This window comes from Acinonyx jubatus, chromosome A2 (assembly GCF_027475565.1).
Source record: "Acinonyx jubatus isolate Ajub_Pintada_27869175 chromosome A2, VMU_Ajub_asm_v1.0, whole genome shotgun sequence".
NCBI lineage: Eukaryota > Metazoa > Chordata > Mammalia > Carnivora > Felidae > Acinonyx > Acinonyx jubatus.
Window position 1 is genome coordinate 47,199,597 of NC_069383.1, and position 26,801 is coordinate 47,226,397.

General features: G+C 48.9%; 1 protein-coding gene across 2 annotated transcripts in view; it reads right to left on the minus strand.

Annotated features, from left to right (window-relative positions):
* Nucleotides 1-571: 571 nt before the first annotated feature.
* The window catches only part of WIPF3 (WAS/WASL interacting protein family member 3), an 81,224-nt gene continuing 54,994 nt past the window's right edge, over nt 572-26,801 (minus strand). The window contains exons 4-9 of one of the 2 annotated variants that reach the window (XM_053218268.1): nt 25,476-25,607; nt 19,455-20,210; nt 16,371-16,520; nt 15,259-15,360; nt 4,867-4,943; nt 572-4,755 (exon numbers count right to left, since the gene is read on the minus strand). In XM_053218268.1, coding sequence (XP_053074243.1) covers nt 4,720-4,755; nt 4,867-4,943; nt 15,259-15,360; nt 16,371-16,520; nt 19,455-20,210; nt 25,476-25,607 — 1,253 coding nt within the window. In that variant the 3' untranslated portion in view covers nt 572-4,719. The remainder of the gene's footprint in view (nt 4,756-4,866; nt 4,944-15,258; nt 15,361-16,370; nt 16,521-19,454; nt 20,211-25,475; nt 25,608-26,801) is intronic. The other variant, XM_053218269.1, reaches the window with a different exon arrangement.

Genomic DNA, 26,801 nt, shown 5'->3' on the forward strand with positions numbered 1-26,801 from the left:
ACAGTGTTACCGATTTTTTAGGGCAATGTATTTGAAGGGCACCTCGTGGCTCAGTCAATTAAGCGTCCCGACTCTTGATTTCGGCTCAGGTCACCATCTCACGGTTCGTGAGATCGATCGAGCCCTGCGTTGGGCTCTGTGCTGTCAGCTCAGAGCCTGCTTGTTATTCTCTCTCTCTCTCTCTCTCTCTCTCTCTTTGCTGCTCCCCTGCTCATGCTTGCTCTCTCTACTTCAAAATAAATAAATAAATAAGCAGTGTTTTTTTTTTTTTTAAAGGGAAAATGCATTTGAGAAAGATTTTCCCTTGGTTGCTTTTCCCAAATACCCATCCGTTCCATTGAGCCACAAAAGCTAGGAAAACACCATGTCGTAGGTTAGTGAAAAGCGTCAGCTCAGAACAGAAAGGCCCCATTTCGGACACAACATGTTGCAGCAGGTGTTGGTTCCCGTGTGAGTATCTCCCGTTCCCTGTCATTCTTAGAATAGAAGCCCTTCTAACCCTTAAAAATGGTTGGCCTAGATTGGTACTGGTGTCCCTCGACGGGGTTTAACAAGGACACGAGCAGAAGCATTTCCACTTATTAAAGTTTATTAGGTACAAAGAAAGGAGTCTGCAGAGGGCACATCAATAAATACAAAATACATATGAAACACGGGGTGGGGGTGGGGCACAGGCGACAGTGTTAGCAAGACGCTTGAGAGCAGTGAGGGTGCTGTGATTCGTCGCCTCTGCAAAAGTTTACGGTCAGGGGGCTTAACCTGTCCTGCCAGAGGCAGGCACCACGTGAGTTCGAAGGGTGTGAAATTCAGTGATAGGTCTCGAGGAGAGGTGTGATGCCAGATTCCTGAGATTCCTCCCTAATTGCAATTTTTGGTTTCTGCTCCTCCCTTCCCTCTGTCCTTGATGGCTTTATTTTTCATTTCTGTCCCACTGGCGTGGAACATGAGTGTATAAACACCTCATCAGGGCAGTCAGTCTACTCTGAAGGTGGAATTGTCTTTGGCCTTCTTAATCGTGATCATTAAAACCCTTGTAATTATTTTACGCAACCGGGAGGGAGACGGAGGGCATGCCGTTATAATAAAGAAATTCTGACCTTTTGGAAAGCTTCCGGAGCCAGTAAAACAAATCGGCGATGCCCAGAGCCAATGACCTGCAAAAGCTGCTTTTCCATTGATTTAGCAGTTACAGTTTGGCATGATTGATTCCCCAGAGAAGGGCACTTGACCTTGCTCAGTTGTAGGACGCCATCTTACACTTTACTCTGGACAACAGCTGAGTGTATGCACTCACGTCTGCCAAAACCCTCCTAACCGGAAACCTCTTTTGGATGGCTCGGTCTGGGCACGCTGTCCTTCAGGTCTGAGCACCTGAGAGGGTTGTTCTAAAGGACATTAATTTTTCCACTGCTCTGCCCGCCTCTCCCTCTCGATTTCCTTTCATCTCCACCTGTTTTGAGCACAGACCCCGGGGTCAGTCTGTTTCCTTCTATGTTCTGTCCTTCTCCTGGTATAGCTTCCCCTCCAAGAACAGGGGGCATTTGGGGGTCAGGTGCAAGCAAAAACACACTTCTGTTCTCTTCCCAGCTCAAGAAAAAGGGTGCGAGAACAGCAGTCAGAGCCCGTCCAGACCAGTTCCATATTCGGGGCCGCTGTACTTCCACCCTTCTCCCCCACAGAGAAGTGCCTGCGGCAGGGAAGGGGGGATTTGCTCTCAGACCAGTCAGGTCCTCTTGAGCTCAGAAGGGAGCTGAAGACGGGAAGGGAAGCCTGGCGGGTGCTTCCAGGGTCCCTAAGGGCGGGGGTGAGGCACCAGGTATGTGAGGCAGGTATTTGCTAACATGCTTCGGTCTATACTTTCTCGTGTCATATTTTCCGTGGAAATCCTGCTCCCGGGGCGAAAGATAAAAAACAAAAACATTTCTGAGATAGACTTTGTAACTGACTATAATAAGGAGTTACGTATGTTTCCAACTTGCAGAAAAAAATGCCAAAATCTCATAAATCTCGCCTTACCCTGGCTGCCAGGACTGGGGCTAGGGGCTTCGTGGGACAGGAGGAATGGGAACGTGGGTGGGGAGGGGCACTGTAAACGGTAAAGAGCACTGGCTACTGTAGGGTCATTCAGTTACAAAAGGGCCCTGTGGTTGGCATTGGAGGGGCCACGCCCACTCTTGCCTTAATTTTGCGTTATATTTACATTAGGCAGAAAAAAAAAAAATCCCTGTACTGCAAAACGGAAGCGAGACGTGGCATCTCGTTCACTGGAGGCTGTGTGGCATTGTCTGGGTGTGGGGCTACACTACTCTCTCTGAGCTGCATCATTTCTAAGGCATTATTTGGTTTGATTTTGCGGTTTGTACGATGAGAATATAGAATCATGCCAATAAGAAGCTGTCATGGATACTGCGACTTCGGGACTACTTGCAAACTAAGGAATCTTCTAGAAACGGTTCAGAATCTAGGAAGGGCCAGCCTGCACGCATATTTACAGTCATGGAATGGACACCACGGGGTGGGGACAGGGCTCTGTCTGCACCGACAGATGGATGACAAGATGCGTCTTAAAAAAACTGGAGTAACATAATGTGTGTGTGTGTGTGTTTAAATTACTCAAAAGTCGACTACCATACTGACTTAAAGCCTGTGCAAACTACGTATTTACAATAAATAAATGCTCCACTCTGAGCTTGTGTGTCAACTGAATTACAACTCGAGTGTGGTGAGGACAGACACGTTGTCCTGGGGATGCCCATCTGGCAGTATGGAACCCCAGGTGGCTCACAGGACATGGGCTTCATCTGCCTTCTCACCGGAGGGTCTTTAGAGATAACTGCGGAAAGACAAGAACATTACCAGGTGGACCGAGAAGACGCCTCACACACAAACAACCCACCCTGGGACTGGGCACCAAAGCCTTTCTGCATCCACGTAAGGCTGCCAGGGCCTGATGCATCATACGCAAGGGGCTGATTTTTACCAAGGGGGTTGTGGGTGGACACGGGATGAAATGGGACATGTAATTGATGGCAAATGAAGGCTTAATGCCATCTTATAGACATTTATGGGACCAAACACCAGTACCTGACAGAAACTCAAGAAAAGCCAGGAACTTCTGGGAGATCCCAACACAAGGCAATGGGAAAGAGAGAGGGCCCCAGGCCTTCAGATTTCCAGCTCAGGTCTCCCACCCTCGAATGGATCGCTGGGGCCTCCTAGCCAGAAAAGAAGAGTGCCCCCTGGGGCAGTTTGCTTTCTCTACAACCCTGTGATCCCTCCGGGTGATTGCTTTTTGTCTCACTGAAGTGAAAAGGAATTCACACCGTGTCCAGCTAGACGTAAAAGAAGATCATCTTGACTACGGGATGCCCAAGAGAGACTTCCCAATCCATCCTGGACTAGACTTTCATGGGCTCTGGTGACTTAAGTGTGTGCCTGCCATGAGGCCAGAGACCGGACGCTGCACCATGGTTAATCATTCTGGCTGTGCCTGAGGGTGAGGATAACTCCTATCCTGGTGATTCGAACACACCAGGAAAAGCAGAGAGGTACAGCGGGAGGAGCACCACACAAGGAGTCAGAAGTCTGGGCATGTGACCTTGGGAAAGTTCCTTAGCCCCTTGGGGCTCAGTTTCCTTGTCTGAAAAAAAATGTCATTAAAGGCGTCTCTCCAGCTTACATCAGAAGGTACCTAAAAGGATCAAAGGAGATCACATATGCAAGTGATCTGAAAAAATGTAAAGAACTGTATAATGTGGGGGCTATTATTTAGATTATTACTATATTTTTTCTGACCACAAGAGTAATGTATTCTCTGCAGAAACTTCAGAAATTGCAGAAATGCGCTAGGAAGAAAGTAAAAAATCAACTCTCATCTCCCAGGGTGCCTGCCTGTTAATTCTGTGTCTATTCCCTCTGTCTTTTGTCCTATGCATATACACTTTTCCCTTCACTGCAACCACACACCGAGTTTTGAGCCTGTGATCATTTGAGTGGTTATCACAATTCTTAGACGAGCCGTGGTTGGTTAGAAAAGGGGGTGCTCGTCCTCCTGCAAGGAAATCATCCCAGCATCCAGGACCTTGTTCCCCTTCTCACGTCCCTTGCCATGCTGTCCCATGTGGCTGCAGAAGGGGCCAGTTTAACAGGAGGCCACCCTCTTTGCCACACAGAACCGTGAAACAGGAGGAGGCCAAGGCAGGACCAAATGCTTGTTTGCAAAGTGATAAAGGGCCTTTAGTGATGAGACCCTGTTGTGGGCAGTGAGAGATGTCACTTCTGCCCAGGGGCAGGAGATAGTCTGTCCAAGCTGCTTTGCGTGAGAAGGAGGGCATTTTGTCAAAGACTCTCTTATCCCACAAGAACCTGTCTGGTTCTCTTCCCAGCTTTCCTCTAGCCACCAGGACTTGAACTGTGACTAAATTTGGCCAAAAGAAGCTATTTTGTCAATGGGAGAAAAACCCCGATGGGTGCGCTAAGATACCCTGCATTCTATGGACAATACAGAATCTGAATTCAATTGGATACACGTCACAGGGTTTTGTCTCCAGGCTTCCCAAGCCATCGGAACCAGGGAAGAATGAACTGGGGGCGGGGGGGTGATTGGGGGCACTGTTGCAGAATGACTCGCAGGGGGTTCTGGGTTGTCAACCTTGCTTCTGGATGTGATGGGGATTCCCCCTTTCACTCTTCAGAGCTTGAAACTGTAAGCGTTTCATTCTAGCTGCAAACAAAGGTTGCACCAAATGGTCTTCCCTGAGGAAAAAAGAGTCTGTGCAAAGATGTAAAGTTTCAAGGAGAAAGCACACGCTCAGCATTTCTGGGGGCTCCCGGTTTTTACATTCAGAGACCCGAGGGACGCGTTACCTGAGAATTTCTGCCTTTGATGTCATCCGAGCTCTGCCCTGCCGCCTCGGCATGGAGCCAGGGACCAGGTGTCCGGCCTGAAAGAAGAACGATCTCACCGTCTCTTGGCCCGGGGACCGCCACGCACTACACGGAGAAAACGCAGACTACACGGGCGCTTAGAGCAACAGCAAAGGAATCAAGGGTAACATGAGCCCGTCAACCTGAAACTTTCGGGCTCCTGGCCCTAGACTGCGTTTCCACCCACTGCTTCCATGTCACAGACCGGATGCCCAGGCATCTCGACCAGTCTGCTGGAAGGAGAACCGGTTATTAAGGCCTGTCGTCTAAATGCACGTGAGCGCTTCTTAGCTCCAAACAAGCTACCCCTCCAGACTCGCTCATTTGTCCGGTAGCCCAAATGTGCCAAGCACCGTGCTGGGGTTGGTTAAAAAAAAAAAAAAAGGAGTAAAAGGTAAGTATATGCTGAATAAATCAGGCTCCATTCCGTGAGGATCCAACTCGTTCTCTAAAATACACTTTGTTTAATCGCTTCTCGGCCTTTTGGCTAAGATCAAGTATAAAATACACTTTGTTTAAATATTACACGAGTTACACATAAATATATTCTCATTAAAGGTTCCAAGGATATAGGGAAATAGGAAATAAAAACGCAAAACAACCTCAAGTGCGTCTTTGCCTGCCCTCCTTCTCATCCCATTTTCTATCCTGAAGTCACCACTATTTAACGCTTGGTGTTTATCCCGCTAGATTTTTTTTTTTGGCATTGACTTACATATATGTGTGTATGTGCATATATATGGGTTGGTTTTAAATCCACATTCCCAGGCCTTCCGGGACTTTTCCTGTGAGTCACGTGTTCTAAATGGTGTCCCTGATGCCTCTTTGCTGCATGAAGTACGAGGCTTTTCTGTCCTGCCTCTGTCACAGACTCCGAATTAAACAGGCATTGTCTGTCCCTCCAAACAATCCAGGCTGCTGTGCTACTTACAAAAAGCAACTGAAAAGCAGAACTACTCATCACAGATCATTTATGGCAGTGAAATATTGATAACACCCTGTGTTCAACAAAACTATTTAGGAAATCCAGGGTTCACAATTTCGGACAGGGTATGAAGTAGCCATTTGAATGTTTACAAAGGCCCAAGTAATTTGGGGTGATGTTTGAAACTTAGGAGAAAAAAAGCAGGCTAGAAATTGTTTAAATAGGATGACTGGAACTATTTTAAAAATGGAAATAATATATTGATTTCTCCTGGATGTACTATTTTTTTTGAATCTCTTGAAAATACTTTAAAGTTTTCTACAATGAACATGTAAGTCATCTTAAGAATCTGTTAAGATACAGGTTTTTTGGGGGGCGCCCGGGTGGTTCAGTCGGTTAAGTGTCCAACTCTTGGTTTCAGCTCAGGTCATGATCTCACGGTTCGTAAGTTTGAGCCCCACGTCGGGCTCCTGCGCTGACAGTACAGGGCCTGCTTGGGGTTCTCTCTCCCTCTCTCTCTGCCCCACCCCTGCTCATGCTCTGTCTCAAAAATAAACAAACATTAAAAAGATTTTTTAAAAAATTAAAAAAAAAAAAAAAGAACTAGTTTATATCCCTACCCGATCCCATGCGTCTAGGGCCCTGAGAGCAGCCTGAGTGACCACTGCTGAGGCCTCCTAGCAAAGAGATGGCCCCCAAGTTACTGACAAAGCTTTGTTTATTTCATAAACCAAGCCAGCCTGTGCCTTTTTGCAGGCATAGAGATACTTTCTTTGTCTTTTTTTGGGGGGGGGGGGGATGGTGGTTCCTGGTTTATTGTATACTAAAGGATAAAGATGAACAGTGAAATGAAGAGGTATGTATATAGGATGAGGTCAGGAAGGGCCCAGGGAGCAAGAGTTTCTGTCTTCGTGGAGTTGGGTGCATCATGGATGCACCATTTTCCAAACACACGGATGTGTTCACCAACCTAGAGGCTCTCTGAAGCCCCTACGTTTGGGATTTTTATTGCTGGCTTCACCTTGTAGGTAGACGTGATCGTTCATTAACACAACCTCCAGTCCCTCTCCCCTTCCGGGAAGAAGGGGGTTGGGGCTCAAAGTTCCAAGCTTCTAATGATGGCTTCATCTTTCTGACGACCCACCCCCACCCAGGATCCCACCAGGCATTGCCTCATTAGAACAAAACATGTTCCTATCACCCAGGATATTCCAAGGGATTCAGAAGTTCTGTGTCAGGAACCGGGGTCAAAGACCAAATATTTGAACAAAAGGTGCTGGTAGTATTCTTATCCCTTAGGAAATGACAAGGGTTCTAGGAGCTTTGTGCCGGAAACTGAGGGCACAGGTGAAATATACATTTTCTATTATTTCACAAAATACAATTCAATCCATCACATTCTCCTTTCGAGAGCGGGCTCCCGGAGCTGTATTTATGCCAGTAAAGCTGGGGAGGCCCAGGACAGTCACATTTTTCAGGAAGGATGCCTTCGGCACAGAAATACTTTCACGCCAGAGGGGGGAAAAATCATTCTGTAGCCAACAGGAGGCTGGACTCTGCAAGACCTGGAGAAGGGCCAGGGAGGATTTACAGACGGGGCTGGCCGTTCAAGCTGGGTCTCTCTGAGAGCCTTCCAGAACTCCGGCCAGCCTTGCAGCGACTCAGCATGCTGAGGGGGGTGGGTTAGCACAAGGGTGGACTCCTAAGAGAAGCACAACTAACTGGCAGCCTGGGGCCAGGACGGGCTCCCCAAGCTGAGGTCCAAGTGGCACCAGGGGGAGGGTAGGAAGGTGTGCAGAACACGGGACACGGAGCAGAGACCTTGGTGCGAGCCCCAGCTGTGACCAGGGGCAGGGCACTCGATTTCTGCCCAGGCTTCTTCAGCTGTACGTGAAGGAGTTGGTCTGAATGACCTCAAAGGGCCCTTTCGTTCCGATGCTGGAGGCCTCTCACGGTCTCCAACCAAAGCAAATGACGGGTTTCACTGGAAATGACAATTCTAGTATTTGCCAGATTTAAACCTTAGAAAGTGCCTATCTGGCCTTTCCTCTCCGTCCCCGCCATGACATCATGGTTGAGGTTGGTGTGAACCCCGCCACTCCTTCCTGGACCACATCCGCTTGTACGGAACTTAGTGGGGTCACCCTGTGTACCGTGGGGCCACACTTCCCCTCCACAGGTGCTCAGGCCAGGGACCGGCCAATCAGATTCTCTCCCCCAGTAACCTGGAGTTCTTGTTTAAGTTTATTTATTTATTTATTATTTAAAAAAAATTTTTTTTTAATGTTTTTATTTCTTTTTCAGACAGAGAGAGACAAAGCATGAGTAGGGGAGGAGCAGAGAGAGGGGGGAGACACAGAATCGGAAGCGGGCTCCAGGCTCCGAGCCGTCAGCACAGAGCCCGACGCGGGGCTCGAACTCACAGACTGTGAGATCGTGAACTGAGCTGAAGTCGGACGCCCAACCGACTGAGCCACCCAGGCGCCCCTATTTATTTTGAAAGAAAGAGAGAGTGCATGAGTGCAGGAGGGGCAGAGAGAGAGAGAGGGAGAGAGAGAATCCCAAGCAGGCTCTGCATTGACAGTGCAGATCCTGTGGGGCTCCAACTCCAGAACTGTGAGATCAGGACCAGAGCGAAACTGAGAGTCAGACACTCAACCGACTGAGCCACCCAAGCGTCCCTCCCAATAAACTGGAATTTTAAAATTAGCGTTAATGCTCAAAAAGTAATAAGTATTTGTTACAGGAAACTTGGACAAAACAGTGAGGCATAAGGACAATAAACACCACCCAGCATTCTACCTCTGAGTGCTAACCACTCTCCACACTTAGTGTATATGCTTCTGGCCCCTTCTCTCTTCTGTTGATTTGGTCAACAACTTATTCTCCCTCTCCATATAGATTCACAAAATGATTTCTGTTTAAAAAAAAATTTTTTTTTAATGTTTATTCTTTTTTTTTGAGAGACAGAGAGAGTGAGCAGGGGAGGGCAGAGAGAGAGACACACACACACACAGAATCTGAAACAGGCTCCAGGCTCTGAGCTGTCAGCACAGAGCCCAATGTGGGGCTGGAACCCACGAACATGAGATCATGACCTGAGCCAAAGTTGGACGCTTAACCGACTGAGCCACCCAGGCGCCCCCACAAAATCATTTCTTAATTGAAGAAGATGATAAAACAGAAGGAACAAGAGTGACGGGGCAGGGAGGGCTATCAAATAAAGAGTGGTCAGGGAAGAAGTGTCTGATAAAGCGCCATTAGATCAAAGACCCAAAGGAGGCAGGGAGGAAGTCTCATGGATATCAGGGGAAAGCGTCCCGCAGAAAGAGCAGCAAGTACAAAGAACCCAGAGCCCAGAGGTGGGAGTGCGCTTGGAGTTTTCTACAAGCTCCAAGTTGTCTGTGCTGTTGGAGCGAAAGGAGGTTTTGTGGGGAGTGCGGCTGGTTGGGTGGGCACTTCATGTAGGTCTGATGAGTCAGGTGGGAATTTCTTTTTTTTTTTTAATTTTTTTTCAACGTTTATTTATTTTTGGGACAGAGAGAGACAGAGCATGAACGGGGGAGGGGCAGAGAGAGAGGGAGACACAGAATCGGAAACAGGCTCCAGGCTCCGAGCCATCAGCCCAGAGCCCGACGCGGGGCTCGAACTCATGGACCGCGAGATCGTGACCTGAGCTGAAGTCAGACGCTTAACCGACTGCGCCACCCAGGCGCCCCGGGAATTTCTAATGGATATAGAATGAGACAGGAATTCAGTGGAGGATTTGAAGCAGACGGTGGCCTGACTAGACTTGGGCTCTAGACAAATCATGGGGCCTGCAGTATGGGGCAGGGAAGCCTGTTGGTAGGTCGCCTGCAGTCTCCAGATGAGCAATGACAGTGGTTTTGGCCGGGCTGAGGCGGAAGACGAGGCGACAGAGATCAGATCGAAGATATACTTCAGAGGAGGAGCCCCAAGATTTTTCTGGTAAGTTGGATGTGGAGCAGCAGAGAAAGAAAGAAGCCAGAGAGGACTCCAAAGTATTTGGTGTGCCAAAAAATGGGGAGGCAGCAAGCACAAAGTGGAAGGAGGGAAGAAAGCGAGGGATGCCAGAAAATCTAAGTGAAGATGTGCTTCAGAAGGAGGGTGTGACGGACTGCGGCTAATACATCTGACCACTGGCTTTGGTGACATGGAGGTCCCCTGGAGGCCTTGCTAAGGTCTCTTTCCATGGGGTAGGGGTGGGGGAAAATGCCTGAAAGGGCAGAAGAGGAGGAAGAAGGCATGGCACTGTCTGTGAGTGGAGAAATAGCCCAAGGACCAGAGTAGGCCAAGGGAGATGCTTTATAGGCACGATAACACCTTTGCCAGTTCAGAGGAATAAAGGAATAATCTAGAAGGATAGGAGTAGTAACAGAGTGGGATGTTGGAAGATAGCTTATGAACGAGTGAGGTCAACAGTGATGATCAGGCACGGCTAAGATTAAGCCCAGGGCAGATTCCTCACCGCCCTGCGGCCCTCCGCAAAGGCAGTAATAGATGTTTAGCTTCTGGCAGTGTCTACGGATTCTCTCAGTCTTGGGACATCTAATCCTTTGATTTCATGACATGAACCATCCAGTACTGTTAGGGCAGCACTTGGTGGAGAAGTTTCTTTGCTAATGGAAATCGTGGTGGCTAGTTTTGCCATAAATGTAAAGTAACTCTTTTATGTATTATTCTTTAAAATTTTTTAATGTTTATTTTTAAGAGAGAGAGAGAGACATCATGAGCAGGGGAGGGGTAGAGAGAGAGGGAGACACAGAACCTGAAGCAGGCTCCAGTCTCTGAGCTGTCAGCACAGAGCCCAACGTGGGTTCAAACTCACGAACTGTGTAATCATGACCTGAGCCAAAGTTGGACACTCAACCGACTGAGCCACCCGGGCACCCCAGTAACTCTTTTAAAATAGGAACTGGATCATAACAAGGTACCACTTCACGACTGTTAGGATGGCTACTATCAAAAAAATGAATAAATAAGTAGAACAAAACAAAACCCAGAAAATAACAAGTGTTAGCGAGGACGTGCTGGAGCCCTTGTGTGCTGTTGATGGGAATGTAAGATGGAAATCAATATGGTGGTTCCTCAGAAAATTAAAAAATAGAGTTACCATATGATCCAGCAATTCCGGGCATATACACAAAAGAATTGAAAGCAGGGACACAAAGAGGTATTTGTATATCCATGTTGACAGCAGCGTTATTCACAATAGCCAAAGGTGGAATCCACCCAAGTGTCCATGGATGGATGAATGGGTGAACACATGCCATACATACATACAATGGGATATTATTCAACCTTAGAAAGGCAGGGAATTCCGACAGATGGTACAAAGTGAATAACCTTGAGGACATGGTGCTAAATGAAAGAAGCCAGTCTCAAAAAGTCAAATATTAGAGGGTGCCACTTATATGAGGAACCGAGAGTAGTCCGATTTTAATGGGTTTACTGGGTACGAAGCTTCAGTTTTGCAGGATGGAAGGAGGTCTGGAGATGGGTTGCACAACAATGTGAACATACTTAACGCTGTTGAAATGTACACTCAGAAGTGGTTAAGATGGAAAATTTCATGTTTTGTATTTTCAAACCATGAAAGTTAAAAAAAAAAAGGAGTTGAGATGTAAGCAAATTTCTTTTTTTTTTTTTTAACGTTTATTTATTTTTGAGACAGAGAGAGACAGAGCATGAACGGGGGAGGGGCAGAGAGAGAGGGAGACACAGAAACTGAAACAGGCTCCAGGCTCTGAGCTGTCAGCCCAGAGCCCGACGCGGGGCCCGAACTCGTGAGATCGTGACCTGAGCTGAAGTCGGACGCTTAACCGACTGAGCCACCCAGGCGCCCCGAGATGTAAGCAAATTTCTAACCAGCCACTTTCCCACTGACATGACTGCTGGGAACGCCAGACTGAAATGTTGGGTTAGGTGTCTGCCTCTCCTCCCTTTCTCCAACAGAATGTGAATTTCTTGAGGGCATGGCAGGGGATCATTTATCTGAATCTCTCTAGTGGGTAAGGGCCTCAGTAGGTATGGATCAATATAATGATAACTTCACTCTTTCTATCAACACTATGTTAATAAGCATTTGTGACCTACGCAATTTCCCCCAGAGATCCCTCCTGATGGCTTATTTTTTCTTACTTTCTTCTTATTGCACGAAAATGCACATAATGTAAAATTTGCCACTGATGGCCTTTCGTACCTTCACAATGTTGTGCAACCGTCACCTCTGTCTAGATTCAGGACAGATTCATCATCCCCAAAGCAAACCCATACCCATGAGCAGTCATTCCCCGTTCTTCATACCCCCAGCCCTTGGCAACTGCTAAATCTACGTTCTGTCTCTAAGGGTCTGCCTGTCTTGGGTATGTCACACAAATGGAATCATACAGTATGTGGCCTTTTGTGTCTGGATTCTTTCCCTCATCATGACGTGTTCAAGGTTCATCCATGTTGTGGAATCTATGGCACCTCATTTCCTTTTAGTGCCGAATAGCATTCCATTGTATGGCTATATACTTTCTTTGTCCATTCATCAGCTGATGGACATTGGGATGTTTCTCTCTTTTGGCTATTGCAAATAGTGCTGCTGTGAATGTGTGTATGAGGTCTTGTCTGAACCCAGATCTTTTCACTGTATACCCAGGAATGGAATTGCTGGGTCCTATGGTAATTACATGATTAGCTTATCGAGGAACCTAATGCATTAAAGAAATTGTTTAGTGTTTATTTTATTTTGAGAGAGAGAAAGAGAGAGAGAAAGAGAGACAGAGAGAGAATGCAAGCAGGGGAGGGGCAGAGAGAGAGAGAGAGTCCCAAGCAGGCTCCACCCTAACAGCGTGGAGCCCAGTGTGGGGCTCGAACTCACAAACCACGAGATCATGACCTGAGCCGCAACCAAGAGTCAGACGCTTAACTGACTGAACCACCCACTAATGCATTTTGAGAACATTAAAAAATTAGGTAAAATCACCCTGTCAAAGGAAGAAAACAGCTAACACCTGCAGGGTGGAGACAGTGAAGAGAACAGGTAGAAAAGCTAAGCAGTAGGGGATCTGTGGGCTGTGTGTGTGTCAGGAGCAGAGAGAGAAAGCGAGCAAGTGGGAGGAGACAAAGCCAGAATTGCTACAAAAGAGTGTGAAACAGAACCAACACCGTCCCCCAGACATGAAGAACGCGAATCTCGGGGAACCAGGTCAACGGGGAGAAGGAAGAAAGCTGTAAGGAGAGATGTAACCAGACAGGCATGAACTGTATCAGACTCACACTGATAGAATTAACAAGGTTCTACCCTACTGCTCACAGGGATGGCAGGAACATGCTAATTTAATTGTGCTAGGAAGCCACGGGAGTATTTTATGCCCGTCAATGCCTCATCAACCTAAAACCAGATTTTATTTTTGAAACTGCAAATACCCTTTCTGGTCTGTGGGATGTCAGTTCGCTTTCTTTCTCGTTTCCTCTTTCTTTTTTTTTTTTTTTTTTGATTGCATCTTCCTGAGCCTCAGATTATCTTTTTGTGCGTGGGCACTGACTTGACCCTCTCTCTGAGATGAGAGGAACGCAGTGCAGACTGCCAGCTGTGTCCTCCTGTGGTGGCTTCTCTTCCATTCTCAGGGAGGAGACTGGGCACCCTGGGCTCAAAAGTACGGCTAACTTTAGAATTTGCTGAGTCTGAAGGTCGAAGGACTGCACAGCACGCTACTGAGAAAGGCCACACAAAAGAAGGAGATTTCGAAGAATCTGCTTTTCTGGAACAATTTAGTGCAGCGATCAGCAAAGTATGGCGGGCAGACCAAATCCAGCCAGCACCTGTTTTTGTTAATAAAGTTTTATTGGGAGACAGCCGTGCCCATCCATTTATGTGTGGTCCGTGGCTCTTTTCAGGTCAAAATAGCAGGACCGAGTCGTTGTGACCAAGAACGTGTGGCCTGCAGAGCCTCAAATATGTCGTTTCTGGCCCTTTAGAGAAAATGTTTGCTGACCTCTGGTTTAGGGTAGGGGCCACGTGTCACATTCACGTGTTACAGTCCGGGTATAACAAAGAACGGTGGGATTTGGGGCATGAAGGTGGCCGGTGAGCAAACTCTTGCTTAGGGAAAGGAAATGAGCCTTGTACTGACTTCATCTTTGGCCCTCCATTCTGTCCTGCTCTTCTCTTCCTCCTCTTTCTCTTTAAGTTCACAGCAGTAGACTTTACATATTATTTAAAAAGCACACAAGGCCACTTCTGTCTAAATGTGCAATCCCACAGGCCAGCAGAAATAGAGCTGCCCAGGCTGATTCCAAGGGCACCTGTGACCTGAGCGGGGCACAGGCTCAAGCTCCCTGGTCTGCCTGCAGGGAGATGAACGCTGGAGAAGAGCCTTTGCCAAAAGTTCCTCTGAAGGAAGAGGTCAAAGAGCCCAGTTCACGGTCTTGGGCTAACCCAGGACACTGACGGTTTTCCATGCTAGTCTACAGATGTCTGGGATTGGGGGCCTCACCCATGCTGTGGGGTGGGAAACATATGACCCTTACCCCATGTTGCCGTCTCTGTCCCCTCTTACCAGCTCCTGCCCAATCGGATTGGCTCAGCACTGGACCAGGTCTGGCTCATATTAACTGACAGGCAGCATCACTGTGTGGTTCACAACCCATCTTGCTTTTCTTGGCTTCCTGTTTTCCTAAAGTACTTGCCTCCCTGCCCTTTTGGCCCTGAGGGGCAGGCCAGACTCTTTCTCTTCCACTCTTCGGGCTAAACAGGTAAGCAGAGTGCAGGCTTCTCCTTGGAGGCTGTCCACACGATGAAATTGGGAGAAGGCAGTTTCTCCCCAGGCTGAGATTTTTCAGCCTTGGCTGGGCATTGGAATCACCTGGCAACTTTCAAAAATATGGACACCTGGATCCCACCCTGCATATTTTGATTTAGTTGGTGTGGGTGCAGTCTGGCCGTTGGGATTTTTAAAAGCTCTCTGGGTTGTTCTAATGTGTATTCAAGGTTGAGAATCATTGACCTAAGGACATTCCCCATTTCACAGTCTGCTAGAGTTCTGAATTGGGGTTTTTAAGAATCTTCTCTAGTTATTAATACAAAGCGCCTGTGTCCCACTTTGCTGTTGTCTCGGGGTGTTCAGCTCCCTTGTCAAAAGCCCTAAGGCGGGGAGGGACAAGTGGTGAATCTAGGCACTCAAACCCGAAGCCAAACAATCAATGCTGGAATAAAAAGCTTCTAAATGAATCCTTGGGGGCCAGGAAATGTTCTGACGCTTCCAGAAGCATGGATAGCACTGTACCCTTGAGTAGTGAAATCATGACGTCATCCTTTAGGCAGCCTGTAGCCCATCAGTCACACTAAGCACTTAATTCTGGGTATAAACCAAGAGGCTTCCCAAGGTGGTACTTACTTCTGGGGATCTTGCTGGGGTAACTCTTCTGGCATGGTTTATACTCATCTGGAGGAGGAAAGTCTTCCACAGTATGAAACGTGAATTTCGACTCAAAGTCATCTGCCCACGTGGAAAACAGCAAAATTACTCTAGTTATTGTGATGACCCAAGTTTTGAGAATTTCCAGGAGCACACAGGTTTGCCTGCCCAGTGCAAGGGTTTTAACGGCTGGGCGATTGACCCCTAAGACACCCATCTACCTCTCCTTGTTTGCTCTTTAGCTCGGACAAGGGGAATCAGGAAAAGCGAGGTCAACAGACTCTCCCTGATCACCCACTCCGGGTTGCTTTGACCAACATCTTAAGGAAGCTTCTAAAGGCAGAAGTGCCACAGGGCTATCGAGGGTCCAGAGTCAGAGGTGGGGAACATGACAGCAGCACGGCACCAGCAGAGTCCCTGTGGCCTGAAGCTACCCCTGAGCCCCTGGGGAGGCCTTTGTTTGGGAGGGGCGAGCAGAACAGGAGTCCGCAGCCCGGCTGGTGGGAAGGAGCACGGCCTGTGTCTAGTCGGGGACGCGGGCTCCCCAGGCGGGGACGCGGGCTCCCCAAAGCGAACAGGATTTTCCCTGAGCTCCTGACTGCAAGAGGACAGGTGGCGTTCGACCCTTTCATGAGCTCAGTCCCTGCTTTGTGATCTAGGCTTTGTATCTGAGCCCAGAGAACCTTCCTTCCTATGTCCAAATTTTTGCCCTACCTCTCCCTCTGTCTAGTGGGCCTTCTATTCATTCCTTCACCGTTTCCAGATCACTCTATTCTTTTTTAATCCAATATGCCTGGATTTCTCCGTGGAGACAGACACATACACGCAGACATGCGCAGCTTAAATGTCGGTATTCTTCCCTCTTTCTCATCTTAGACAGATGGCTAGAGGAATGGGTTCTGGAACCTCCCAGAAAGCCTCGTGAGAAACCCTATTTCACCCAACCTGTGGGCTGTTTTATGCTAGAGTGAGCTCCTGCTTGCACCCTGAAGCATGCATCCTGAAATGGTGGGCCGGCAGACTCCCTCCAGGGGCCAGGGAAGCCCCTTCCTCGCTGGCAGCCAGCACGGGCCAAGGGTGGGACCACTTACCGATGATATGCAGGCTTCCGTTCCGCAGCTGACCTCCCGGCTGCGGTGTCGGGGTCCAGGCTGGGGCCTGCTGGCTTCTGCTGGAAAGCTCCGTGGTGGGTGACCTCGCAGGCGGTGCTGGGGGTGGATTTAGCTTTCCCCCACTGGTCCCTTATAGAAAAGATGCCAGAGTATTCAGAGACAGGAATGGCAGAGGCTATAACTTTCAGTGGAAGGTGAGGCACTGAGATCTCTGGATGTAGTACGCTACGGTGAATGAAAAGGCAGCCTCTGGAGCCAAATTGCTTGGGACCGAATTCCAGTTCTCTTGCAGGGATAATGACACAGCATCCTTGCGCCTCAGTTTCCTCAACCGTGAAATGGGGATAACAGTACACCCACCTTCTAGGCTTGATGAGAGGGTTAAATGAGTGAAGTCAACTGGCGTGTAGGAAGGGCTCAATAAATGTTAGCTGCTGTGGCAATGTTAATGGTGACAACAACCTTCAGTATCAGACGGCACCGTTCAAAGAAGGGGAAACCATTGCCCAGTCCGAAGAAAGGGAGGGACTGTCTGTGGGTGAGGTGCAGAGGGAGGTGGGACGAACAAGCTGTCGGGGCTTGCTCCTATCCCCGGGGTTCTGCTCGCGGGGGTTCCCCTGCATGGCAGACACTCTTTCTCCTTCCAGTCAATACCTAAATCCACCCCACCCACCAGGGCCCAACTCAAGTCCCACCTCCGTCACCAGGCTCTGATGATGCCTGTGGGAGGCTCGCTCTCCCTTGTCAGTACTCTGTTGAATGACTCATTGGCAATTAAGAAGGAGCACGTCAATGTGGGTGTTCTACTCTTCACCTATTGAAACGATGACCACCACACCGCTATTACCTGTGACAAAATGCCCATGATTACAACCTCCTTCTCTGCCCCCCAGTTGGCCTGAGGCAGAAATTGCCCTCATTTTGTTCGTGGAAAACTAAGTTTCACATCCAAAGACACAAGGAGACGGGCCAGAACAGCATCTGCTCCTGGCCTTGAGCTTACCACCCCGGTCTTCCTTTTCTCAGAATCAGGACCCACTAGGATTTACTGGCTCCCGTAAGCAGATTAAAGGGGTGAAGGGGCTATGGTGGCTGCTGACTCCTCTTCTGGAGGAAAAACTGTCCCTTCCTATGGTAAGGAGATGATACAGTGAGCCCCTGCTCTACACAATGCACTTCAGGCACATTCTCTCACTGAATATGCGTAACGATCCTCCATGAAAGGTGTTATCTCCATTTGCCGCCCCCCCCCACACCCCCACATAAAAGCAAGGTTCAAAACATTTAAAAAATGGCAAGAGGTTACACAGGAGTGGATGGGGAGGCCAGGTTGAATTCAGATGTCTCTGAATCTAAGGCATTGTTGTTTTCACCATCCCATGAACGAATCATGGGCAGCTGTCTCACTACTAGGAATGCTGGCCTTATGGTGACCACTCAGTTGAAAACAGAATGCCTCAAACCTTCTCTCTCATGACCAAGAGCCTTACACATACGCTTGCCCTGGGGCGCCTGGGTGGCTCAGTGGGTTAAGCGTCCAACTCTTGGTTTCGCCTCAGGTCATGATCTCAAGGTTCCAAGAAGTCGAGCTTAGGCTCCTCTGCCCCTCCCCTCCCCTCAGAATACATAAATAAACTTAAAAAAAAAAAAACATATTCTTGCCCTTTGTATCAGGAATTCCTTATCAGGAACCTGTCTTTTCAAAATATACAAAAGGTAGGTGACAATTGCTACAAAAGTATTTCCTGCAATACTATTTACGATAAAAATATAGAAAAATATAGAAAAAAATAGAATCAACTTCATGCTAGAAATCTGGTATATACCGCTGATCATATCAATATGCTTCTGAATAAACTTTAATTGTTTGACAAGACTGCTTTCGATGTAACATTAAACAGAAAGAGAATAGAAATATTTGAATCATATATTCAAAATAGTATTAACTTTGTAAATACGTAGACATACTCAGAAAAAAAAAATGACGGGAAGTACACTGAAATGGGACAGCTTTTATTTCCGGGTGATGTTATTTTGGTGATTTCAGTTGCTTTCTACTTGTTCTACAATGAGCTTGTATTATTTCTAATTCGAGGAAACACATTTCAGAAAGCTTCTGCATTCAAAAGATTTTCTTAAAGACTGAGGAATATGTATGTGTGCGTGTGGATGTATGTTGGTGTGTGTGTGTGGATGGTGTTTATGAGCATGTGTGTATGTGTGTGTATGTGTGGGTATGTGTGTATGCTTTCCATTCAGAAGGACACCAGAGGTGAATGAAGCCTCCCCAGTATCTGGACATCAGTTAAGGGTACGCATGCTCAATCCAACACCCTCTCTGCTAGATATGTGAAGGAATTAGTTTTACTATTTGGCTTGAAATGCAGACCTTTAGTTTTCTTGAGTCAGCACGAGAACCTGCAAGAAGGCAGAATGCTAATCCAGTCTGTGGAGGGCCAGTGCGGATTGTGGCTGGGGGCCAGCGTGTAATAACTCAGGCAGAAATTACAGCAGAGACCTGGTTCTGGAAACAAACTGCATCCACAGCCCCCTCCACCGCAGAGAGGAGATTTGGGTAAATGAGTGATGAGAGTAAGAATAAAAAAACCCTTCTCTAGAGCTCAATGTTGCCAGGCCCTGGTCCAACAATCACGCAAGGTGGGAACTATTGCTATCCCCATTTAACAGATGAGAAGAAAGCACAGAGAGGCTAAGGAATTGTACAGGGTTACACAGCTAGTAATTGCAAGGTGATTAAGGCCAGAATGCCTGGCGAGGGGTTTGCACGACCTTGGACAAATTTTTCAACCCCTCTCCCCCTTGGTTTCCTGTCTCTAACATGAATACAACATAAAGTCCCATACAGCAAGTTTCATCGTGCTCCGCGAGGGGCATTGATAGCTCGATTCTAAAACAAAATCCTAAGAGTTAAGACATCTCAGGGTGTCCCCAAGTGGCTCCTAGAAGCAGGCCTCTGGCTGTGTCCCTAGCACCTCCATAATTACTGGCAGGGCTGGGTGATCCTCTGATATGGCCACCCTGGACCGGGACAGTGGTGCTCACCTGGGCCTCGTCCGGGCCTCTTCTTCTGCACGAACGTCTGGGATCCCGGAGGGGCTGGAGGTGTAGGCAAGGCTTGAACGCTGGACTTGGGTGGCTGGGCCTGGAAGCTGGGAGACTTGGGGGGCAGCGGGGGTGGGGCTTCACTGCTGTTGTTAGCTCCTGGCAAAGGAGGCGCAGGCACAGAGGACCTCGGGGTACAGGAGGCATAAAGAGGGGGTGGGGGTGGTGGGGGCGGTGGGGCGGGAGGCTCCCGCACATCTTGGGCGGGGCTGGTAGCATCTGCACTGAGCCCTGGATACCCACAAGGTGGGAGGAGAGGGAGTGGGGGTGGGATGGGTGGTAGGTGCAAGGGGGTTAGTTGAGGCTTCACTGCCTTGTCACTGAGAACGGAGGCCAGGGGAAGGGGGGGTGGAGTTGGGGGAGGGGGGGGAGGGGGAGGGGGAGGTACGGAGGGGAGAGGGGGTACAGCCACTGGGGGGTTCCCTTTGGTGGGTGGGCCAGGTGGGGACACCAGCGGAGTTTTGGTGGGGGAGGAAGGGGGCAGGGGTGGGGGCAGGGGCGGAGGAGGTGGGGGTGGGGTAGGAGGCGGTGGGGCGGGCATGCTGGGGCGAGGAGGGACTGTCCTGGCAGCGCCGTGCACCTCAGAGGCATTGCCTAGCCTGGGAGATGCAGGGGGGTTAAGCGGGCCACTGATAGTTTTGATAGGAAGCCGGGGAGAAGGCGCCCGGGAGCCAGGGGCCTGCCCTGTCTTGCCACCTGGAAGTAAACAAGCTCTGAGTTAGGTCAGCCACAGAGGACGGAGGAACCCGAGTATGTGGGCGGCTGTGACAGATGCCGTCCAGCGTGATGTCAGCCAAATGCATGGTGGACGCTCTCTTCCTGCACGCTCACGGGGAGACCTCAGGTGCGGCAGCTGTCCCACGAGACGGCTGGCTGGGCCGGCCCCAAGGTCCTTGCAAGTGCCAGCCTTCCTGTTCCAGCCCATCTCTGCCGCACCTGCCAAGGGCCCACGAGTCTCCCAGCCCAGGGCACAGGGCTGCTCTGACCCTCTCTGCCTTCCCCTACCTCAAGGCCACCCTCACACTCATTCACCGTTACCGACTGGGTCAATCCAGTCGGGTACCCAGCCTTTACATCCTAGTTTGGATCCTCAGCCGTACCAACCAGAAGCTCCTTGCTAGGGAGGTTTTCCTCATTTCCAGCATTTTGTGAACAAGGACTTCGGTTTTGCATCAAGACCAGAAGATCCATCATCCCTCAAATATATAAGTAACTCAGAAGTCAGTGGGAAGACACATAGCCTTGGGGATCCAGGTCCGACGACCTTGAACCTCCCAGTCCCACGGCTCTGGAATTTCAAAGCCTCTTTTTCCGAAGACATGTCCATTTCCAGTGGGCTCTCGGTCTCCTGATGTCCTGGCTTCCTCACCGCACAGATCCACGAACCCCAGCTTGAAACCCAATGCCTCTTTGGAAGTCAACAAACCTGGAGTAGCATGCTGCTCCCAGTGACGTGTGTTTGGCATACTTCATGGAAGACTAGGGTGGAGGTGCTCCCTAGGAGGGGCCTTGTCGCTCTCTGTGCGCCCTTTTGCTGTGCTTCTTACCCTTTTGTCCCTCACCGAGGACAAAAATGTTCCTCTCCTTGTTTAGTGCATGGAAATTCTGCAGCCACTGCTCTAATGTGTCTTTGGAGCATCACTGTCCCCTCAGGAGGCTCGTTAAAATACTCCTTCTAAGTAAATATAGTGCCCTCCCTAATGGAATTCTAGGGAAGCCATATTTTCCTATTCTTGCACCCCTGTAATTTACAACCCCCTTGAAAACATGTGGCGAACGCTCGAAAAGATGGTTGCTTCTCAGACAGCTTCCTGGGTGTTGCAGAATAGGAAACACAGCTGCCGAATCAGATTATAAACCCCAGCATCTGGCAGCAGTTTGGAGCTTTCCTGCTGGTGCGTCCCCGGGTGCGTTCACCCAACCAGGTGCAAGATGGTACCCCAACGCACTTGACCCCAAAAGCCAGGCCATTCAAAGCAAGGTGTGGTGGCGGCGACCCTGGGGCTGAAACTCGGTGGGCAGGATGACAGTTTCGGGCTTTCCAACAGGATGGTGACCCTCCTCTGGCTACGATGTGACAGTTACCTGGGCAGCACTGCTTTTTACAAGTCTCAGCTACAGGATGGCTGCTCTGAAGGCAGGGTGGTGGTGCCATTATTCCTCTGCTGAGGATTTCCTTTGGGGGTGGTTGTGGAAGAGACAATGTCTTCGCACAGAGGCATCCACCCTGGCTGACTGGATCCCCTCGGGGCCTGAGGCAGGCACCGCCATAACACCCGGCTGACCGTGGCCAGGAGTGAAGGCCTCTGCCTGGCCTTTCCAAGGACAGGACCTACCGCCCCCTGCTATTCTAACATTAGACATTTCATGTGAGGTCTAGGGCAGGTGTCAGGCTCAGGGATTCCTGCCTTCAAGGTCTTAAGCCTGCTCCCATAGCACACCGAGATGAAGACAGAGGACCAAGGCAGGTCCCTAACCAGGCCGAGGCCTCCCTATTTGTCTGCTTGCTCCCTGAACTTTAAAGGAATAGCAAGTTTGAGGAGGAGCAGATTCAGCCGCTGAGTAACCAATCCTGACTTTCTAAGTGACTAAGGACACCATGTCTCCAAGATTCAAAAACGCTCAGAATGAGTCAGTTAAAAACACAGGAGCCTCTGCTGACTAAGCGGCCAGGCGAATGAGACGTGGGCAAACCTATCTTTATTGTGACATGAACAGCAGAGGCAAGGAAGGCACAAATCCTCATTCGGCTTATGCTCATGCCCACTCCAGGATGAAGCAGACAGCTGGCAGCACACGTGTAAGGTGAGGCCCCCAAGAGAGAGGAATTAGCCTGCGTGCAGGCCAGGAAGCCAGGTAGCAGAGGGCCTGTGGAGAGAGCCAAGGGAAGGAAGGAGGAGGTTTTCCTTCATAACATAGACGTTAACCCTGGAAATCCAAACAGAAACACAAAAGGAGGCCACAAAGCAGGTGGGGAAAGGCCAGCTTGAGTGCATCTAGAGCCTGGGGGGTTATCAAAAGATGAAATATGTTTTGGGGCACCCGGGCGGCTCAGTCGGTTGAGCTTCCGACTTCGGCTCAGGTCATGATCTCACAGTCTGTGAGTTCGAGCCCCGCGTCGGGCTCCATGCTGACCGCTCAGAGCTTGGAGCCTGCTTCGGATTCTGTGTCTCCCTCTCTCTCTGCCCCTTGCCTGCTCATGCTCTGTCTCTCTCTGTCTCCAAAATAAATAAACATTAAAAAGCATAAATTTTAAACAGATGAAATATGTTTTCCTTCTTCAATCTGTGGGTGTTTCCAGAAGATCTCGGACTGCGTGGAAGTCTCATTACACGTTCCATAGTACCCAGTTTACTCATCCTATCTTATTTTAACGGCCACTCCTTCGGAGCGCTAAGCCAAGGCCACATTATGACTTTGGAGGACATTTTAGGGACGTGTTGCTATAAAGACAAATAGAATCTTTGACCCTAAAAGTGATTTTAAAAGAAATCCAAACATTTTCACGGACTCCCAAAAGTACTGTGAGCACTAGACTCTGTGCTTTCCAGGCCTCATGGCTCTCTGCAACCATGCTACCTACGTATACGTTCCACTCAACAAATATTTACTGAACACCTACCATACATCAGGCATTTTTAAGGCAGTGAAAAGAAACACAGCTCCTGCCTTCACAGAGTTTATATTTAGAGGGAGACGACAGAAATAAACTAACGAGTAAATATATATTGGATGGTGAAAAGTAATACAAGAAAATTAAATCAGTGTAGAGGGGATATGGAGTCAGGGGGTGGGACTGATATTTTTTGTGGGCTGGATGCATAAAGCCTCACTGATAGGTTGATCAGGTGCCACATGAGCAGAGACCTGAAGGATGGGAAAAAATGAGCCATGTGGACACCTGAGGAAGAGTGTTTCCGGTCAAGAGAGCAGTCAGTGCAAGGGCCCTGTGGCAACAGCATGCCTGGTGTGTGCAAGAACAGCAAGGAGGACAATGTGGCTGAAATGGAGGGCGTGTGCTAGCAAGAGCAGGAGGCAAGACCATGGAGAGGTAGCAGAGACTAGAGCCCTTCTCTCTGAATGGCCAGGAAGCTGATGGAAGTGTTTTGAGAGAGGAGAGCCATGGTCGGTCTTACTCTGACATGGCACCCAGCCCATGCATCTGTTTATTGTCTCTGTCTTTGAGATTCCATCCTGTAGCATGCATCACCGGTCACTTCATTATGGATTTCCATCTCCTCTACAGAAATCAATGCTTGTCTTCACAGAGTGGCTCAAACCCCACACACTTGTGTCCTACAGGAGACAGGTAGGAATGGAGACGACCTGGCTTCCTTTGGCCGGTCCCTGTTAAACCTGACTGGGTATTTCTTCTATCTTTTCTTCTGTGAAGAGAAACTAGTGGACATTTAAAAAAAAAAAATTTTTTTAACGTTTATTTATTTTGGGGACAGAGAGAGACAGAGCATGAATGGGGGAGGGGCAGAGAGAGAGGGAGACACAGAACCGGAAACAGGCTCCAGGCTCTGAGCCATCAGCCCAGAGCCCGACGCGGGGCTCGAACTCACGGACCGCGAGATCGTGACCTGGCTGAAGTCAGACGCTTAACCGACTGCGCCACCCAGGCGCCCCTACTAGTGGACATTTTATACCCTACAGGATGTTTATTTGCTACCACTCAGGAATTTGGGAAAAGAAAGCGGCCTTGAGAAATGTCAACTCTCTTTGCCAAGCCCTTAGCAGAAAAGAGGAAATGAAATGGCTTCCGAGAGGGTTTCAATTGGACCTCAAAGCACCCTAGTGCCCTTATCTTTGCTGGACTTTATCAGTAGATGACAGCAGCAAATGCACCTCCTTATGTCAAACAGCCACAGAGCCCCCCCCCCCCCCGCCCCCCACCAGCCAAAGGTTATTAGCAAAGCCACATGGTAGAAGATTCTATGCCAGCAATGCTTGGGGCTTGATGTTCCCTGATTAATGACATTCTTGGAGTTTATTTCAGCTTGCTGGCTAAAGAGAACAATAATAGGAAAAGTATTCCCATTACCCACAATAAATATATATTTGCCCGATTTTAATGCAATGCTTTCAAAACATCTGATATCCACTAACACACAAATGGCTGCAGTAGACTGGTTGCAGAAATGGCCTTGCTTGTCCACTCCGTCCTGATTCTGTATCTTTGAAATGTGATTTTACAGATCCTGTCATCAAGAGGTGAAGTGTCTTTCTCCACCCTCGTTTCCGGGCCGGCCCTGTGGCTTGCTTTGGGTAGGGGGATGCGGTAGGAAGAGATATTGTGCCAATTCTCAGACTAAGTCTTAAGAGACTTTATATACTTCCGTCCTCTTTCTTGGAACCCTGCCACCGACGTGCACAAAATCCCAAATAGTCTGCTAGATACCGAGAGACTGTATGGATCAGTCAGGTCTGTCGTTTCAGCTGAGGCACCAAAGAACAAGAACTGTAAGATTAGCCAAAGCCAATTACCCAAGCTGGAGCTAGTAGAGGGGGCCCAGCTGAGACCACCCTAAATGGCCAACCACAGAACTATAAGCGAAATAAGTGGCTATTTAAAGCCCGTAAGTGTTAGGCTATTTTGTTACACAGCAATGCCTAACTGATACAATGACTCACATTACAGTGATGTCACTATGATTTTCTAACGTGATTTATACCCTTCATCCATACTTTGCCGTCTGAGCCCCAGTCACAGCTTTGCGAAACACTACACACTATGGCAAATCATTCTTCAGTAATTACAAAGGGATGACTTACAAGACCCCTTGAGCATGATGCTTTGGATACTTTCAGTACGTGCTCCCCAATCCATGATCTACTGCTATACAACTTTTCACTAAAAACACGTTACCACCCTCCTGGCACGTGAGGATCGCCCTGTTGGTTCCACACGTTAAGGAGGGAAAGACCACGAGGCAGCCAGTCTGAATTGTCCCTTACCTGCTGCATCCCTCTGGCCTGCTGGACGCAACACTGGAAAGCCACCGGCAAACAGATCTCCCAGGGCTGGGGGTGTGCTTCCGCCTCGAGAGTTTGCAGCACCTCCTCCTTCTTTGTTGCCTCCCTTAGAACCTTGGCAGAGAAGAGGCAGGTGGGTGAGGACTTGTGAGCAGAGCTGAGCCACCGGTACTCATCCCGGGCCTGTGGTCCAGCACCGCCTGGGGCAGCCTTCCCGTTGGTTCCCCCACCTCCAGCCTTCCCCTTCTAGTGGGCATCATTCCCAAACGCCCTCTGCCCGGATGCCCCGCAGACTCTTGCAGCTCGTGCTGTCTGCTGTTCCCTCTGGACCTAACCACGCAACTGACCATCAGCAGCCGAGTACCCGGAAGAGTGGCCGAAACAAAGGGGCCTAAGCGCTGCCATTCCGTAGGTGCCGGCAGGGGAACCGGCAGCACCTTTCGAATGAGAACGCTCACACACTGCAGGTGTGGCGCCGGCCCTATTTTCAACTCGACGCTTGTTGTGGGAGGACCAGACAGAGAAAACCCAGAGATTCAGTTCAGCCAGTAATTTTAACTTCTTGTCCACAGAGTCTGGCCCAGAATGGCAAGCAGGAAGTGAAGGTCTGCAATGATTTGTGCTTTGGCATTTTCCTTCTCTGTCTCCCTGGCTCTCACTCCCTGAGCCCCCTACCCTTCCCTGAATCTTTTCTTCTACAGGAGAGAAAGCTCGTGAAACCCTGGGGGACAGGGGTCACTAATTCCAGCCTTCCAGACGTGTGTGATGACCAGCTGTGTACGATGAGAAGACGTTCGGCTGAGGGAAGAGTTCCTAGCAAGAAATGTTCAGAGCCTGCAGCTCACTTGCACAGAGAAATCAGGGCACAGTGCCCACTGGTGGATGAATGGGTTTAGCTTATTCTGAGTATTCATATACATTTACCTATTCACTGGCATGATTAGGAAACGAGTGTTCCGATCAAATGGGTTTGTCTGGTAACTGGGCTTAACCAATCAGATAGCGGGTCCAACTGGAAACTAATTTTCATGGCAACTGCTGAAAATACTCTAAAATAATTTGTCTATCCTTGTGTATTAACACATATAGTTACAGATACTAGATACAATTATACTTTTAGGACTATCCTTGGGAATTACCATCACGTGCGTCATTGAAAACTACATGAAGACATAATAAGAGACGACATTGGTGAATAGTTCCGCATGTATTATTTCAACCTTCAGCAATCTTGATGAAAAAAAGCAAAAAAGCAGGTATGATCATCTTCCCCCATCTTGTAGGTAAGCAGACTGAACCTCAGAGAAA